Here is a 19,275-nt window from a genome sequence, read left to right on the forward strand (position 1 = left end):
GGTCAGTTAACAATTCAGAATGCACATTAACACAATTGTTTTATTATAGACAGATAACCTGGCAGTCCTGAGCTCAAACCTGAACATTTCCATCTCCTATAGAATATTTTGGCTCTTTAATTCCATTCACTCAAGAAGTGTCAGCTGTGGGTTGACAACAAATAGCATCCTAAAGTTCAGTAATCACTCTTTGAGTTGGAAGATGGACAATCAGTCAGATCTGAGTTCAGGTTTAAGGCACTGCTGTACTAATAGGGTACTGTCTAATGATGGAACCAGATCTATCTTCTCATTACAAATAATCCCCTGATGTTATATAAACTCTTGATGTCCTGATCTGTCAAGCCTGCTCAGACAGGCACCTCCCAGTCTCACCCACCTGCCACTCGTTTCCAACTCATCACCTGCAGCCTATTTAAACCCAGCTCTCATCCACAATACTTGTTCACCCTTCAAACTAGCCAGCTTCAGCCAGTTGCACCAAGCCTTCAGTTATCTAGTTGCCTTGTCAAGTTAAGTATCCATCACCTTTTGTTTTGTGGCTCCTCGTGGCCTGTAATTTTGCAGTTTATTATTAAAGTTATCGCTCACCACTAAATCGTCCACACTGCTCTGTGTTTGGGTCAAGCCTCCTCTATATTTCCTGACAGGATCATTATATATCCTTTTAAAAAAGTACTTCAAACACATTGAGTGCTTATTGGTGTAGAAAACAGCTGGAGGAACTCAGAGGGTCAGGCACCTGTTGGGGGAAATGGACTTTTTTGGTGTTTGTGGAATTTTGAAGTGTAACAATAGGTTGCCACATTCAGAAGAGCATCTGCTTTTGGTGGCTTTTAAAATAGCAGTGAAAGATACGTTACAAATATGAGTTCCCTCATCAAAAGTGCAGGGGTCACAACGTTCTCAGGGAGCGATGCATTTACTTATGCTCCCCCTTTGCTCCATTCCCATATAAATCAAAAGATGGCCCTGGCTGATAACAGAAACCATTCTTGCTCTCCCTTGCAGCCAGTTTACTGGCATCTGCTATCCTGCTACAGTTATCTGGAATGCTTGAGCTGAATGTTTACTTTATTTTTATTTAGAGATACAGTGCAGAATTAGCCTTTCTGGCCCTTCGAGCCACACCACCTAGCAAACACCGATTTAACCCTAATCTAATCACAAGACTATGTACAAAGACCAATTAACCCACCCAGTTCATCTTTGGACTGTGGGAGGAAACCCAGGGAAAACTCACAGGGGGAACGTATAGACTCTTTACAGAGGACGTTGGAACTGAACTCTGAACCCCAAGCTGTAATAGTGTTGTGCTAACCACTACACTACTGTGCCACAGGAAATGCAAATAAAAGAGTTTTAAATTAAAATAGAGAGCAAATGGTGGAAAAATTAAATATCAGAGGCAGAGCCCAGGCAGTGGGGCCCAGTCTCAGGCCTGACAGTGAGGAAAGACCCAAGGTTTGATTGATTTAAGCACCGGGCCAAATTGGAAGATTGGGTACAGGCCAAATCAAGGCAGCAAGGCCCGGCCCAACAGTGTAACAAAGTGGCAGAGCCCAGATTTGAGAGTGAGGAACGACCCAAGGTTTGGACAATTTAAGCGTGGGGCCAGATTGAAAAGGTCAGGGTGTTAGGGCCAGTCACGAGGAACAGGGTGGTTCAACTCACTACACTGCGAGGTTTACTTGTCTCTGCACTGAACTGAGGCTGTGGCCTGCAACTAACGGACTCCTGGGCCGGTTGCAGCAATGACTGGCTTCCAGGCTGTGGACTCATTTCGTGAACTTCAGTTCAGAGTGTTACTTGCTTACTTTTATTGTTTGTACCATTTTTTTTCCTGCATTTTTTTTTAATAGGTTCTATTGGGTTTCTTTGCTTTGTGGCTGCCTGTAAGGAAATGAATCTCAAGGTTGTATAAAATATACATACTTTGATAATAAATTTACTTTGAACCTTGAACAGAGGTATGAGCAGGAGAGGGGCTGTCCTTTCCTCAGTCATTAACATGCTACAACTGCACTGCAGTCTCTCACCTCCACTGTTACTGGTCCTGATTGAGTGGCAGTAAGCAGTGGGATGTTTGACATTTCACGATTGGGCTTTCTGGTGATCTCAATCAGATCATGTTTAATTTAAAAGTTTAGGTTTGAGGAATCTGGTTAATAGATTGGTAGTTGGGACTTTTATTCTTAAAGGAATACATTAAAAAAAATGTGATTACTAGCGGTCACTGAATGCATCAGTCCCAACTCTTCATTGATTTCAACCTGACAGATTCTATAATGGACAATCAATCTGCTCCAGCCTCCCCCCGCCCCCTACACACACTTCAACAGTGATTACACTGTAGAAGCAATTCACATGAAGCATGCTGTAACTACCCAAGGTTGTGAAAAGTGCTGCAGGTGAAGGGGTGATGTAACTGAGATTAAGGCTAATAAAGAATTCTACAGGATAGGAAGTCAGAAAGAGACGGAAAGCAAGGGGTAGAGAGAGTGAGAGAGAGGGAGGGAGAGAGAGAATTTGAAATGTCATATCTGAGACTGATAGATTTATATATTATTTCTGTTGTACTTGGTGCTCACTACACGGACTCCTCCTCACTGTAGAAACTAACTGCAGATTGAGTGACATCTCGGTTCGCTCTGCAAGGATAACCTTGAGCTTCCAGTCAAGAGACAAAAAGCTTGTTTGAGGCTCCCTCTCCAAGATTGCCCTGAGGCTGCTATTGACCTCAAGGGACACAAATCTTGGGATCTACGGCTACACCCAACTATGAAAACAATCAGCTCAGCCTGGAGTAACAGTAACAACCTTCAGGAAATAAGCCATCCGTCATTGCCATTCGTAGCCTTGACTCTGGCCATGAGCTCTGACCTCCTGACCTTGACCCCTGATCGTGCACTGATTTACCCTAGGATGTTATCTTGCCAGCAGCAATCTGAGCACTACTCATCACTGGTGAACTCTGAGGCAGCCCCTTAATGAGGTTCAAAACCATAAGACCAGAAAACATAGGGGCACAATTAGGCCATTTGGACCATCGAATCTGCTCTGCCACTCCATCATGGCTGACGTATTATCCCTCTTGATCCCATTCTACTGCCTTCGCCCCATATCCTTTTAACATCCTGATTAATCAAGAGCCTATCAAACCTCTGCTTTAAATATACACAATGACTTGAGCTCCACAGCTGTCTATGGCAATAAATCCCACAGATTCACTAAACTCTGGCAAAAGAAATTCTTCCTAATCTCTGTTCTAAATGGACATCCCTCAATTCTGAGGTTGTGCCCTCTGGTCTTGGACTCTCCCACTATAGGAAACATCCTCTCCACATCCACTCTATCTAGGCCTTTCAACATTTGATATGTTTCCATGAAGATGGGGTCATTTTGTTCAGGGAAAAAAGAGACTGGCAGTAAGTTGGCAGTGTACAAATTCTGAGAGGCCTAGGGAGGATAAGTAGAAATACCGTACTTCCTTTTCACAAACAAAAGAAAATCTGCACATGTTGGAGATCCAATAAACACACAGAAAATGCTGGAGGGACCTAATGAAGGGTCTTGGCCTGAAACGTCAACTGTTTGCTCTTTTCCATAAATATTTCCTTTTGCAGTGGATGGTATGTAGTGACATGGATTTACAGTAATTGATGGAGGGTTCCGGGGGTAACTGAGGGGAAAAAATTTTCATAGAATAGTAGGGGAGTGGAACTCAGTGTCAGGTGAAGTCCATTTGTGGACAAAATGGACTTTTACAATTTTATGAATTTCTGGGAAGCCATAGGACCCAGAATCCAGAAGCATGCGATGTTAGTGCTTCTGCTGATGGACAGCTGCATTGGTGCAAAACAGAGTGTTGGAAGGTAAGTTGTCCAAACATTGGCACTAGCAGCAAAACAGACAGAGAGTGAGAAACTGATGGAAAGAGAGCCGGTGGAAGAGGAAATGTGGATGAAAGGAAGCCTGAAACATCCTTGTTCGTTTTTCTTGTATGACAAAGCAAAGCAGTGAATCCAAGATCAGCCCAACAGCTGAAAACTAACATCTGCTACTGTGTTACAGGTAGAACTCTTCTCTGAAAACCAGTGGCCTTTCGATCACTGGCTCAGCTTTGCTTGAGAGAGAGATGTGATAACTGCCACTGTAAAGTGGGCAAAGTGGATCGTGGATACAACCCAGTTCGTCATGGGTAAAGCCTTCCCCACCTTTAAGCACATTTACACGGAGCACTGCCCCAAGAAAGTGGCATCCATCATCAGGGACCCCCACCATCTAGGACATGCTCTCTTCTCACTACTACCATCAGGAATGAGGTGCAAAGGCCTTAGGTCCCACACCACCAGGTTCAAGATCAGTTAGAATCACAGAGTCATAGAAAGGTACAGCACAGAAACAGGCCCTTCAGCCCATCTAGTCCATGCCAAACCATTAATCTGTCTAGTTCCATCAACCTGCACCCGGACCATACCCTCCATACCCCTCCCATCCATGTACCTATCCAAACTTCTCTTAAATGTTTAAATTGAACCCGTATCCACCACTTCTGCTGGCAGCTCCTTCCACATTCTCACCACCTCTGAGCGAAGAAGCTTCTGCTTAATATTTCCCTTAAACATTTCACCTTTCACCATTAACTCGTGACCTCTGGTTCTAGTCCCACCCAACCTCAGTGGAAAAAGCCTGCTTGCGTTTACCCTAGCTATGCCCCTCATAATCTTGTATACCTCTATCAAATCTCCCCTCAATCTTCTACACTCAAGGGAATAAAAACCTCACCTATTTAACCTTTCCGATTAACTCAGGTCCTCAAATCCTGGCAACATCCTTGTAAATTTTCTCTGTACTCTATCAATCTTATTTACATCTTTCCTGTCGATAGATGACCAAAACTGCACACAATGCTCCAAGTTAGGCCTCACTAACGTCTTATACAATTTCAGCATAACATCCCATCTCCTGTACTCAGTACATTGATTTATGAAGGCCAATGTGCCAAAAGCTTTCTTTACAACCTATCTAGCCGTGACACCACTTTCAAGGAATTATGAACCTGTATTCCCAGATCTCTCTGTTCCACCGCACTCCTCAGTGCCCTACCATTCACTGTGTGAGACCTACACTGGTAGGTTCTACCAAAGTGCAACACCTCACACTCGTCTGCATTAAATTCCATCTGCCATTTTTCAGCCTATTTTTCCAGCTGGTCCAGATCCCACTGCAAGCTTTGATGGTTTTTCTTGCTGTCCACTGGTCCCCAATCTTGGTGTCATCTGCAAATTTGCTGATCCAGTTTACTACATTATCATCCAGATCATTGATAAAGATGACAAACAACAACAGATGCAGCACCGATCCCTGTGGCACACCACTAGTCACGGGCTTCCAGTCAGAGGCAACCGTCTACCATGAAACCAGTGTCTAATCCATAGGAGCATAGGAGAAAGGTCCTATGGAGAAAAGCCTATAGGGGAAAGGTCAAGATGGCACTAGTGAACAACGATTCCTCAGGTGACATCTTCCAGATAGCAAATCTCTTAAATTATTTCACATTTTCTACACCTTCTGCTTGTTATTTTTGTCTTGTTTGTGTTACGGAAACTGTTGGAGCAGGTGACATAAAGTTTGGAGCTTGAATGAATGATCTAGCGCTCTGCTGTATCCGGAGAGCTGCCTTGTGGAGATCAGAGACGGGGACCCAAAGAGGACCGAGAACACAAGCTGACTCTTGGAACAGACCAGAGACGGGGTGTAGGGTCATGAACGACTCCATTTCGAAGTGGCAAGAAGATTGAAGCATTGAGGTGAATGTGGAAGGGTCAGAGATTGCTCCCAACGGAGGTAATGATGATCACCAGCCGGATCGGTGGCTTTCGGACCCGGGTCGCGAACATTCTTCACGGAAGGACTGAGTTCATGCAGCTACTCTCCTCGTAAGCTGACAAAAGGATGTTTTCGATATTCTGAGATATTTGTGATTATTGGACTATACTCTATATTGATTTCCTTCAGTTTTTCAGTGTTTTCTTTCTTGTGGCCGATTGGCAGGTGGGTGATCTCATGGGGAGGGGGTGGTGTTTGGGGTTTTGATGTTACTGTTGATGTTCTTTACTGTGAGTGTGGAGATCAGGGGTTGTTATTGTCATTTTTTTCTGCAAGGGAAGGGTTGGGAATTTGATGATATTGTTACTGCCTTTTTTGTTGGGGGTGGGGGAAGTCTGGGGTTTGTGAGTTTTGTTTCTTTTTCTTTTTCACGCCGGGGGGTGGGGTTGATGTCTTTTCTTTCAATAATTTCCATGGTCTTTCTGTATTTCATGGCTATCTGGAGAAGACAAATATCAGAGTTGTCTTGTATATACTGTACATACTTTGACAATAAAATAAACCTTGGAACTTACGACCTCATCTTGAATACCAAATGACTGAACCTTCTTGACCAAGCTCCCATGCAAGTCTTTGTCAAATGTCTTGCTAAAGTCCATGTAGACAACATCCACTGCCTTGCCTTCATCAACTTTCCTGGTAACCATAATATGGTGGAATTCTTCATTAAGATGGAGAGTGACATAGTTAATTCAGAAACAAAGGTTCTGAACTTTAAGAGGGGTAACTTTGAAGGTATGAGACGTGAATTAGCTAAGATAGACTGGCAAATGATACTTAAAGGGTTGACGGTGGATATGCAATAGCAAGCATTTAAAGATCGCATGGATGAACTACAACAATTGTTCATCCCAGTTTGGCAAAAGAATAAACCAAGGAAGGTAGTGCACCCGTGGCTGACAAGGGAAATTAGGGATAGTATCAATTCCAAAGAAGAAGCATACAAATCAGCCAGAAAAAGCGGCTCACCTGGGAGAAATTCAGAGTCCAGCAGAGGAGGACAAAGGGCTTAATTAGGAAAGAGAAAAGAGATTATAAGAGAAAACTGGCAGGGAACATAAAAACTGACTGTAAAAGCTTTGATAGATAAGTGAAAAGAAAAAGATTGGTTAAGACAAATGTAGGTCCCCTACAGACAGAAACAGGTGAATTGATTATGGGGAGACATATCAGACCAATTGAATAATTACTTTGGACATGGCAGACCAATTGAATAATTACTTTGGTTCTGTCTTCACTAAGGAGGACATAGATAATCTTCCGGAAATAGTAGGGGACAGAGGGTCCAGTGAGATGGAGGAACTGAGGGAAATACATGTTAGTAGGGAAGTGGTGTTAGGTAAATTGAAGGGATTAAAGGCAGATAAATCCCCAGGGCCAGATGGTTTGCATCCCAGAGTGCTTAAGGAAGTAGCCCAAGAAATAGTGGATGCATTAGTGATAATTTTTCAAAACTCTTTAGATTCTGGACTAGTTCCTGAGGATTGGAGGGTGGCTAATGTAACCCCACTTTTTAAAAAAGGAGGGAGAGAGAAACCAGGGAATTATAGACCAGTTAGCCTAACATCAGTGGTGGGGAAACTGCTAGAGTCAGTTGGCCTTTCTCCAATTTAGAATCTTAACCTGAGGACCAGACCTATCCTTTTCCATAATTACCTTGAAACAAATGTCATTATGATCACTAGATGCAAAGTGTTCCCCAAGACAAACTTCTGTCACCTGCCCTGTCTCATTCCCTAACAGGAGATCGAGTATCGCACTCTCTGTAGTTGGGATTTCTGTGTACTGATTAAGGAAACTTCCCTGAACACAGTTGACAAACTCTTTTCCGTCCAGTCCTTTAACAGTATGGGATTCCTAGTCAATGTGTGGAAAGTTAAAATCACCTACTCTAATAACCTTATGTTCCTTGTTACAGTCTGCGACCTCTTTACAAATTTGGTCCTCTAAATCCCGCAGATTGTTTGACGGTCTATAATGTAATCCCATTAACATGGTCATACCTTTCTCATTCCTCAGTTTTACCCACAAAGCCTCACTAAACCTCCCCAGTCTGTCCTATCTGAGTAGTGCCATGACATTTTCCTTGTCTAGTAATGCCAACTAGTTACTACCCTACAAACATCAGGCTCCTGAATTGGCATGGATAACTTCATTCACCTCCACTCTGAACTGATTCTACGGACTCACTTTCAAGGATTCTTTACAACTTAGGTTCTCGGTGTTATTTTTATTTGTACAAGTTGTCTTCTTTTGCACATTGTTTGTTGGTCTTTGTTTATGTGTATTTTTTCATAACTAAATATAAAATTATACTGTAAATGCCTACAAGAAAATGAATTTGAAGGCAGTATATGGTAACATATATGTACTCTGATTATATATTTACTTTTAACTTTGCGCATCGGATGGCCAGTGTTGATGCTGCAGTGTGACTTTCCACCAGCAGAGGGCAGCATTGGCACTAGTAACTCCGTACTGAGCTTTCAAAATGGGCTCTCTGTCCAAAAGAATGGTTGTTTGCTGGTGTCCACCATCCCAGCTCACCCACACTTCACACTAGGGTTGCCAACTGTCCCGTATTAGCCGGGACACCCCGTACATTGGGCTAAATTGGTTTGTCCCATACGGCAGGGGACCCCAACCTTTTTTGCACCGTGGACCAGTTTAATATTGACAATATTCTGGCTGACCCGGTGGGGGGGGGGGGTGGGAGCGGTGTTCAAGTAGGATTAAACTCACCTCAACATGTCTTTTACAGTTAGGGTTGCCAACTTTCTCACTCCCAAATAAGGGACAAAAGCAGCAGTCAAATCTCAGGACACTTTACCCCAGGAAGGACTACCATGACCATGAAGCCTTGCGTGGGCACCTATGTGCGCATGCGCGTACGTGCCAAATTTTTTCCCACTAATTGGTTTTGCCTTCATCTTCCCAACTACACTGTACATACATTATTTTTACTTTATATAGGCTGTGTATTTATCATATCATTCCTGCTTTTACTATATGTTAATGTTATTTATTTTCGGTTTTATGTATTATTTGGTATGATTTATTAGGTTATTTTTTGGATCTGGGAACGCTCAAAAATTTTTCCCATATAAATTAATGGTAATTGCTTCTTCGCTTCACACCATTTCAGCATGAAAGGTTTCATAGGAATGCTCTACCCTAGCGGGGGAAATACAGGACAAACCAATTTAGCCCAATATACGGGATGTCCCGGCAAATACGGGACAGTTGGCAACCCTATGTTCAAGTTCAACAGGGCGTGACAGGGAATGAGGAAAGGTGCAGCTGACTCATATCGTTTCCTCACAGCCCAGTAGCACACGCTTTGCGGCCCAGTACCAGTCCGCGGCCCGATGGTTGGTGACCGCAGCTATACGGGACTGCGCTTGTCCCATATTTCCCCTGCTAAGGTAGACTGTTCCTATGAAACTGTTCGTAAGCTGAAATGTCGTAAAGCGCAGAAGCAATTACCATTAATTTATATGGGAAAAATTTTTGAGCATTCCCAGACCCAAAAAATAACCCACCAAATCATACCAATAACACATAAATCCTAAAATAACACTAACATATAGTAAAAGCAGGAATGACATGATAAATACACAGCCTATATAAAGTAGAAATAATGTATGTACAGTGTATCAGAATCGGGAAGATTTGTAGTAAAACATCGGCACATACGTGCATGAGCACGTCACGCATGCGCACACAGGTGCCTGCACAAGGCTTCATGGTTACGGTAGTCTTTCTCGGGGTAAACACAAGTGTCCCATATTTGACTGCTACTTTTGTCCCTTATTTGGGAGTGAGAAAGTTGGCGACCCTACTTCACACAGAAGGGGAAGGGGTGAATTCCATGGCAACACAAGTTTAGAGAAAACCTGCATTTTTAAAGGCTACTGGATGTCCTAAAAGGCTTCAAAGTTAATGAGCTGTAGTCAACATTGTGAAGTTAAAAAGGAGTGTTTTCTGCTTTACCCTGTAATGTCTTGTCCTTGATAAAGCCGATAAACACTAAGGTCCTGAAACCAGATTATGTGGTGCCTGGTCTTTCTGACCTCGTTGTTCAGTCAAAATAAAACATATGGCAATAAATTCCACAGATTCACTACACCCTGTCAAAAGAAATTCTTCCTAAGCTCTGCTCTAAATGGACGTCCCTCAATTCTAAGGTTTTGCCCTCTGGTCTTGGACTCTCCCACTATAGGAAACATCCTCTCCACATCCACTCTATCTAGGCCTTTCAACATTCGATATGTTTCCATGAAGATGGGGTCATTTTATTCGGGGAAAAAATGTGTCTTTGCATCGTGACCCCAGAGTAATGCTGTCACATTTGGCTGTATTCATATATGGTTGAATGACAATTAAATTTGAATTGAATTGAATTGAATTGAATTTCCTTTACACACCTCTGCTAATATAGAAATGAGACATTCCAAAAGTACAGGATCTGCTAAATTAACATATAATGCATTGGGCTTTATCTGCCAGTGGCACTCACACATACTGGACTTCTGCACATCAGTTATTTAATGCAAGCGCTATTTAATTTCTTGCCATTGTTGCTTGGAAGTGTGCTTTACAGTAAAGGAAGAGTAAATGTCATGCCACATTAGTCTTTATCTGTTGCAATCATCAAGTAGCTGAGAGTGAGGTGGGATAGCTGCCATTGCAGAGTGAGTACCAGGTGAACGGTTGCCAGTGCTGATGCTGCAGTGTGACTTTTTACCAGCAGAGGGGGGCATTGGCACCAATATCACTGCACCCAGCTATCAAAATGGGTTCACTGTCCAAACAAGGAATGATTGTTGCTGGTCTCCACCGTCAACACGGTGGGGAAAGGGTGCAAACAACAGCCCTTGAAGATGTCCTCAAAGGTGGTGAGGGTTGTGCCCATCATGAAGCTGGCTGAATCTATGCCCCTCTGCAGCCTGTTGTGATCCCATGCACTGGAGCCTCCACACCTTACAATTACCAGAAGTAATATACATAGAACATAGAACATAGAAATCTACAGCACATTACAGGCCCTTTGGCCTACAATGTTGTGTTGACCATGATTCTAGGAACTGCCTAGTATTTCCCCACTGCATAGCCCTCTATTTTTCTAAGCTCCATGTACCTATCTAAGAGGCTCTTAAAAGACCCTATTGTATCCACTTCCACCACCAGCAGTGCATTCCACGCACCCACCACTCTCTGTATAAAAAAACTTACCTCTGACATCCCCCTTGTACCTACTTCCAAGCACCTTAAAACTATGCCCCTTCGTGTTAGCCATTTCAGCCCTTGGAAAAAGCCTCTGACTGTCCACACGATCAATGCCTCTCATCATCTTATACACCTCTATCAGGTTACCCCCCCCCCCCCGCCATCCTCCGTCGCTCCTGGTAAATCTCCTCTGCACCCTTTCTATAGTTTCCACATCCTTCCTGTAGTGAAGTGACCAGAAGTGAGCACAGTACTCCAAGTGGGGTCTAACCAGGGTCCTATATAACTGTAACATTACCTCTTGGCTCCTAAACTCAATCCCACGATTGATGAAGGTCAATGCACCGTATGCCTTCTTAACCACAGAGTCAACCTGCACAGCAGCTTTGAGCGTCTTATGGATTCAGACCCCAAGATCCCTCTGATCCTCCACACTGCCAAGAGTCTTACCATTAACACTATATTCTGTCATCATATTTAACCTACCAAAATGAACCACCTCACACTTATCTGGGTTGAACTCCATCTGCCACAGTCATCAGCAAATTTACTAGACCATAAGACCATAAGATATAGGAGCAGAATTTGGCCATTTGGCCCATCGAGTCCATTCTGCCAGTTCACCACCTGATCCATGTTTCCTCTCAGCCGCAATCTCCTGCCTTCCCCCCCATAAACCTTCATGCCCTGACTAATCAAGAATATATCAACTTCTGCCTTAAGTATACCCAATGACTTGGCCTCTAGAGCCACTTGTGGCAATGAATTCCACAAATTCACCACTCTGGCAAAAGAAATTCACCCTCATCTCCATTCTAAAGGGACGCCCCTCTATTTTAAGGCTGTGTTCTCTGGTCCTAGACTCCCCCATCATAGGAAACATCCTCTCCACATCCACTCTTTTCAGGCCTCTCAACATTTGATAGGTTTCAGAGAACATAGAAAATAGGACATAGAAAATCTACAGCACATTACAGGCCCTTCAGCCCACAACGTTGTGCCAACCATGTAACCTGCTTCTGCACAGCCCTCTATTTTTCTAAGCTCCATGTACCTCCCTAAGGGCCTCCTAAAAGACCCTAGCGTATCCGCCTCTACCACCGTCATCACCAGCAGTGCATTCCACGCACCCACCACAATCTGTGTGAAAAACTTACCCCTGACACCCTCTCGGGACCGAATCAAAGAAAGTTTAAACACAGGAGTATATTTTATAATGCTACATGTCACATGGAATCCATGACAAGAGAACTGGGCGGCACGGTAGCACAACGCTGGACAGTACCAGCAACCCGAGTTCGATTCCCGCCGCGGCCTGTGAAGAGTTTGTCCATTCTCCAGGTGCTTCAGTATCCTCCCACAGCCCAAAGACGTACCGGTTGGTAGGTTGATTGGCCATTGTAAATTATCCTGTGATTAGGCTTGGGTTAAATTGGGGGTTGCTGGGTGATGTGGCTCGAAGGGTCTATTCTGCACTGCATCTCTAAATAAATCAATAAACAAACTGACAAAGCAGAGAGGTTGAACATAAGATCATGGGAGGGGGCGAGCTGGGTGCCCACCAGGACTTTTGATGAGAACATCTCGGAGAGCTTGAAGAGAGACGAAGGGGGAGGTTCGTGACTAATTAATCAGATTACATGAGGTGGAAGGTCAACAGCCCGAAAAACCTAAGGCAACAGCCACATTATACAGTGAGTGGGAATAAGGAGGCAATCAACATCAGGCAGCATCTATGGAGGTATGTGGGTAGCAAAATGATTCAGATTGAGACCCTTCATCACCTGGTTACAATATGCAGATTATCAGCCTCCGTGTCTCCTGTCACTTTAAGGAATAGGTTATAATTTTGAACATCTGCCTCTCTCCAACAAGCAGGATATCTGGCCCAGATGACGAGGTTTTTACACTTCACACACTCCAACTTTATCCAAAATCACTGGCAGCTTCAAACCCTGCCTCCTTTGCGTGACAGATCCCTCCTCATCATCCCCTCCTACCTCCCGCTGCGAGGCAGATGGCTCCACTCAGCTTGGCGTCGCAGTTGGATGTCTGCCACGTCCCGTCCACATCCATCCGAGCGCAGCCTGTGACCTGATGGGGCTCTCCATCCTGCCAGTTGGTGTAGAACAGCTCGTCCCCGCTGAGCCACGAGTAGGCCCTGCGTCCCTGTGCAAAAACATAGCGGTCACTGAGCGTGAGGGAGAACAGAACCAGAGGTGGGGAGAGAGGGGTGAGGGTGGTGGGTAAAACCACAAACAATTAAATATTGCAGAATGAGGTGCATATGGTTACAATGTACACACCAGGCAAGGTATGAAACAACACATAGGGTGCACAGCAACACACAGGCATACAACATGTGAAGCGTACAACAACAGAATCAGAATCAGGTTTATTATATCGTCACAGAGCATCATAGGAAGTCATTCGTGCCTGTGGCCATCAAACTTTACAACTCCTCCCTTGGAGGGTCAGACACCCCGAGCCGATAGGCTGGTCCTGGACCTATTTCCTGGCATAATTTACGTATTACTATTTAACTATTTATGGTTCTATTACTATTTATTATTTATGGTGCAACTGTAAGGAAAACCAATTTCCCCTGGGATCAATAAAGTATGACTATGACTATGACTATTAGGTAAATTAAAAAATAAGGATCTTATAGAAACATACAACATTTTGAAAGGGGTAGATAAGATAGAAGGAGGAAAGTTGTTTCCATTGGTTGGTGAGACTAGAACTAGGGGACATTGCCTCAAGATTCAGGGCAGAAGATTTTGGACGGAGATGAGGAGAAACTGTTTTTCCCAGAGAGTGGTGAATCTGTGGAATTCTCTGCCCAGGGAAGCAGTTGAGGCTTCCTCACTAAATATACTTAAGATACAATTAGATAGATTTTTACATAGTAGGGGAAATAAGGGTTATGGGAAAAGGCAGTTAGATGGAGCTGAGTTTGCGGTCATATCAGCCTTGATCTTATTGAATGGCGGGGCAGGTTCGATGGGCCGGATGGCCTACTCCTGCTCCTATTTCTTATGTTCTTAAGGATGGCAAAAAAAGAGGGAGTGGTTATGGACCATTTGAAAGTCTGATGGTGAAGGGTAAGAAGCCATTTCTGAATCGTTGAATATGGGTCTTCAGGCTCCTGTACCTGCTCCCCAATGGTAGCAATATGAAGAGAAGATGTACCAGATGCTGGAGGTCCGTAATGATGCCGTATTCTTTTGAAGATGTCCACAATCATGAGGGGAGGAGGGTTGTGCCCATGATGGAGCTGGCTGCGTCTCCACCCGCTGCGGCCTTTTACGACCTGGGCTTTGGAGCCTCCATACCAGGAGGAGATGCAAACATCTTTTGAAATTTGCAAGAGTCTTTGGTGGCATACCAAATCTTCTCAAACTCCAAATGAAGTAGAGTCACTGGCGTGCTTCTTTGTGATTGCATCAACGTGTTCTACCCTGGTAGGTACTCAATGGGGACTGGTCAGTGTTCTCTTGACTTCCCCTCTCCGAGTGCAAGGTTGCTGCAACACCTCTCAACCAGCTGATTCATCCGCCTCTTCTGTGCGATTCCTCGTCGACACCTGAGACTTTCCCAACAACAGTGGTATAGGCAAATTTATAGACAGGTGTTTGAGTTGTGCTTAGCCACACGGTCATGAGCACAGAGAGAGCAGGGCAGTGAACTACACAGTAGCGTAGTGGTTAGCATAACGCTGACAGCGCCAGCAATCGAGGTTCAACAACTGTAAGGAGTTTGCATGTTCTCTCCATGACTGCGTGGGTTTCTTCTGCTTTCCTCCCACATTCCAAAGGCATGCCAGCTAGGGTATGTTATGGGCATATGCGATGTTGGCGCTGGAAGTGTGATGACACCTGTGGATTGCCCTCAGCAGATCCTCGGACTGTGTTAGTCACTGATGCAGACAGCACATTTCACTCTATATTTTCATGTTTCAATGTACATGTGACAAATAAAACTAATCTTTAATCACCATTCTCTCTAATCTTGAGGAGTGTCAGTGAGGAGTAGATGTTACCACTAATCTGCACTGACTGCGGTCTCTCAGTGAGGAAGTCGGGATCAGTTGCAGAGAGAGGTAGAGAGGTACAGAAGCCCAGGTTTAGATCAGTACTGAGGGGGTTGGTGGCATTGAATGGCAAGCTGTAATTGATAACCAGCAGTCTGATGTGTGCTTTGCTGTTGTCCACTTTCTCTCCGAGTGGAGAACCAGCGAGATTGTGTCCACTGCAGACCTGACGCAGAGACAGACAAATTGCACTCGCAATTGGAAGCAGGTGGGAACCTCAGAGACACAGCAGTGCGAGACTGAGGATGTCCTTGAACACTCCAGCCAGTTGGTTGGTGCAGGTTTTCAGTGCCCTGCTAGGTACACCATCGGGGCTTGATGCCTTACGAGGGGTCACTCTCTTGAAGGATGTGCTGACATTGGCCTCTGAGACAGAGATTGCAGGATTGCCGGATACTGTGGGGATTTGCACAGGTGTAGTTTCATTCTCCCTTTCAAAGCATGCATAAAAAGTGTTTATCGCTCGTCGGGGGAGTCAGGCATCACAGCCATTCATGATGATGGGTTTCACCTTATACAAAATAATATTATGCAAACCTTGCCACAGGTGACCTGCATTTGGTTATGTCTCTAACTTCACACAGAATTGCCAATGGACTCACTTTCAAGGACTCTTCATCTCATGATCTTGATACTTATTGCTTTCTTTTTGTATTTACACAGTTTGTTGTCTTCTGCACTCCAGTTGGAGAGTCTTTCATTGATTCCGTTATGGTTATTAATCTATAGATTTATTGAGTATGCCCACCAGAAAATGAATCGCAGGGCTGCATATGGTGACATATGTACTCTGAACTTTTGGTGTTCAGTGGGTTGTACTGCACTGTAGTCGAAACCTGAATCATTGGTCATAAATGTCATAAATGCCACAGTATATCACTTAGCAGACTGCGATTCGTTTGATTCATCCATAGTTTCTGGTTAGGGTGTGTTTGGTACGTTCTCGAAGGCACACACTCAATCTGATGAAATTGGTGACAACTATTGCATATTCATTCAAATCTGAAGATGAATCTCTGAATATGATCCAGTCCACTGACTCAAAGCAGTCCTGTAAGTGCTCCTCTGCCTCCCTTGGCCATACCTTCTAGGTCCAAACCACTGATGCTGTGGTCCTCAGTATCTGCCTATACACCGGAGTAGAAGTACAACCAGGTGATTGGACTTTTCAGGCATGAGATGGTACGGTAAGCATTCTTGATGGTGGTGCAACAGTGATCGAGCATGTTGACTCCTCTGGTTCCACAGGTCATGTGTCGATGGTAGTTAGTCAGGAACTTCAAGCTGGCCTGGTTCAATTCCAGCACCATCCTGTAAGGTTTCTCTGTACGTTCTCCCCGTGGAATGCGTGGCCTTTGTCTGCATCCTCAGGTTTTCTCTCACAGTCCAAAGACGTACCAGCTAGGTTAAATGGTTATCGTAAATTGTCCCATGATTAAGTTAGGGTTAAATCATGTGTTGGCAATGTCCTGCCCCCATCACATGTATGACCCAACCATTACACACCTTGCGTTAAAAGCATTGTTGACAAGACACAAGACCAGAATGTAACGAAGACCCTCCTCTTGCTTGGGTGAGAGAAGAGAGCTGTGTCACAGGCTACTGTGACAGAGCAGATGGGGGTCTGTTACACCCAGATGTATGTTGAGTAGAGGCGCAATAAGTGAATGTAATAGCAGCACGGTGTGGGAGGAAAGCGGAGGACCCAGAGAAAACCCACACATTCCATAGGAAGGACGTATAGCCGGATAACTCAGCCTCTGGCCAAGTGATGTCACCCATTGTCACCAACACCCGAAAGGTCTAGCTGTGGAGTGCGATACAACTGCTCGGTAACCTGAGGATTGATTTCAATACGTGATCTAAACAGGCCCTTCAGCCCATCTGACCAGCAAACACCTATCTATACTAACCCTCCTTACCAACACTGAGGCTCTCAAACCTTCTGCACCCTGGTGGTTCAGCTATTCTGGCATTTACAACGCAGTGATATGCTCTACGTTCACAACAACTTAGTATCAGCACATCTGAAATGGGCAGCACAGCAGTGTAGGGGTCAGCACAATTCTTTACAGGTGACCCGGGTTCAATTCCCACCACTGCCTGTAAGAAGTTTGTATGTTCTCCCTGTGACCACGTGGGTTTCCTTCCACAGTCCAAAGTCATACTGGTTGGTAGGTTAATTGGTCATAGTAAATTGTCTTGTGGTTAGGCTAGGGTTAAATTGGGCCCTATTCTGTGTTGTATCTCAATTAGATTAGATTAGGTTATGAGAACACTCAATCCTCTTTTATTGTCATTTAGAAATGCATACATGCATTAAGAAATGATACAATGTTTCTCCAGAGTGATATCACAGAAGACAGGACAAACCAAAGACTAACACTGACAGAACCACATAATTATAACATATAGTTACAGCAGTGCAAAGCAATACCATAATTTCATAAAGAACAGACCATGGGCACAGTAAAAAAAGTCTCAAAGTCCCGAGTCGATCAACTCCCGAGTCCCCAATAGCAGGCGGCAAAGGAAGAAACTCCCTGCCATAAACCTCCAGGCACCGACAACTGCCGATGCATTGGAAGCACCCGACCATAGCCGACACTGAGTCCGTCCGTCCGAAAACTTCGAGCTTCCGACCAGCCCCTCCAATACACCCTCCCGAGCGCCATCCTCTCCCGAGCGCCTTCGACCTTGCCCAGCCACCAAAACAAGCAAAGCCGAGGATTCGGGGCCTTCTCCTCCAGAGATTCTGGACCACACAGTAACAGCGGCAGCGAAGCAGGCAGTTCAGATGTTCCTCCATACTCTCACGTCTGTCTCCATCAAATCAGAATTGTGCACGGTCCCCTACTTGACAAATAACAGACATCACCACCGAAGTGGCCGCGCGTGCTGCACCGCGCCGCCATCTCCTCCTCCAACCAATCAATTAATTAATTAATTAAAATCAGCATTTTACCCACATTATTTGCAGGTTACAACCAACCACCATGCAGATGGATGGATCACAATTAAATCGAGGAGCCTCAGTCACTGGAGTTACCTCTTCATTGGAGAGTCCAATCCAGACAGGGAACTGGACACTGTTGATGACCTGTGTGAGGTAAGCCTGATGGTAGGGGTCCATCACGGTGACCAGGGTCTCGTTCCGAGTCTCGCAGAGCCAAGCGGCTTCTTGCCATGTGAGGGGCTTCTGAATTACCCGGTAGGTGCTGTTCATGTAGGTCAGCTTTGACGTGAAGGTAGGCGGGAACTTGGCAGGTACCGATGGTAGAGATGGGTCTGCAGTGAAAGAAGAAGAGTTTGGGTCAAAGGGAAAGTGAAGAGAGGCTCTTGTCTCAAAGAAAAGGCTTCCAGCTAGTTGACCAAGAAAGAGACAAAGAGTTAGACCCCCTCTTTCCTGGTGTTAATCCAACACCAATGAAGCTTGCTAAATAACAGATGAAGTAGGTAACAGTGCTGAGTAGTTATGCTGAGAGATTAGTAATTCAGAAAACATGCTTGAATCTTATCTTAAAAGTTCATAAATTGGAATTCAGCTTATATCTCCGTGTGTCCTCCCTGTGGAACGTTTGGGGTTTTTCTGGGTGCTTGGGTTTCCTCCCACAGTCTAAAGATGTACTGGTTGGTAGGTTAATTGGTCATTGTAAGTTGTCCCCGTGATTAGGCGAGGATTAAATTGAGGTTTTTGGGGGTTGCTGGGGCACTGGGTCTCAAAGGGTTGGAAAAGCCTGTTCAGCGCTGTATCGCTACATAAATAAATAAGTATCTGCTCTTAATGAAAGACCCGGGACAGTGCAAATACCAGTGATGTCCACGTCCTGAGAATGAATATAAAAACAGATGAAAAATGTATGAAAAACTACATCTGCCATTAACCCACGACTGATGTTGCTACATAGATGTTCTAGTACTGTTTTGTGCTACAAGTTTTCAGGAATTTTACCAGTCCTTTGGGATCTCATTCTCAAATTCAGTTTGTTTTTCTGTAACCCTTGGCAAGGACGTGTGGAGTCAAGTAGAGCTGAGAGACAAGTGATGCATTGATTCAA

General features: G+C 44.5%; 1 protein-coding gene across 1 annotated transcript in view; it reads right to left on the minus strand.

Annotated features, from left to right (window-relative positions):
* Window positions 1–19,275, minus strand: part of mrc2 (mannose receptor, C-type 2) — a 256,319-nt gene that overhangs the window by 19,990 nt on the left and 217,054 nt on the right. The window contains exons 24-25 of the mRNA XM_072248739.1: window positions 18,267–18,505; window positions 13,122–13,290 (exon numbers count right to left, since the gene is read on the minus strand). Of these exons, the coding sequence (XP_072104840.1) occupies window positions 13,122–13,290; window positions 18,267–18,505 (408 nt within the window). The remainder of the gene's footprint in view (window positions 1–13,121; window positions 13,291–18,266; window positions 18,506–19,275) is intronic.

This window comes from Mobula birostris, chromosome X (assembly GCF_030028105.1).
Source record: "Mobula birostris isolate sMobBir1 chromosome X, sMobBir1.hap1, whole genome shotgun sequence".
NCBI classification, from domain to species: Eukaryota; Metazoa; Chordata; class Chondrichthyes; order Myliobatiformes; family Myliobatidae; genus Mobula; species Mobula birostris.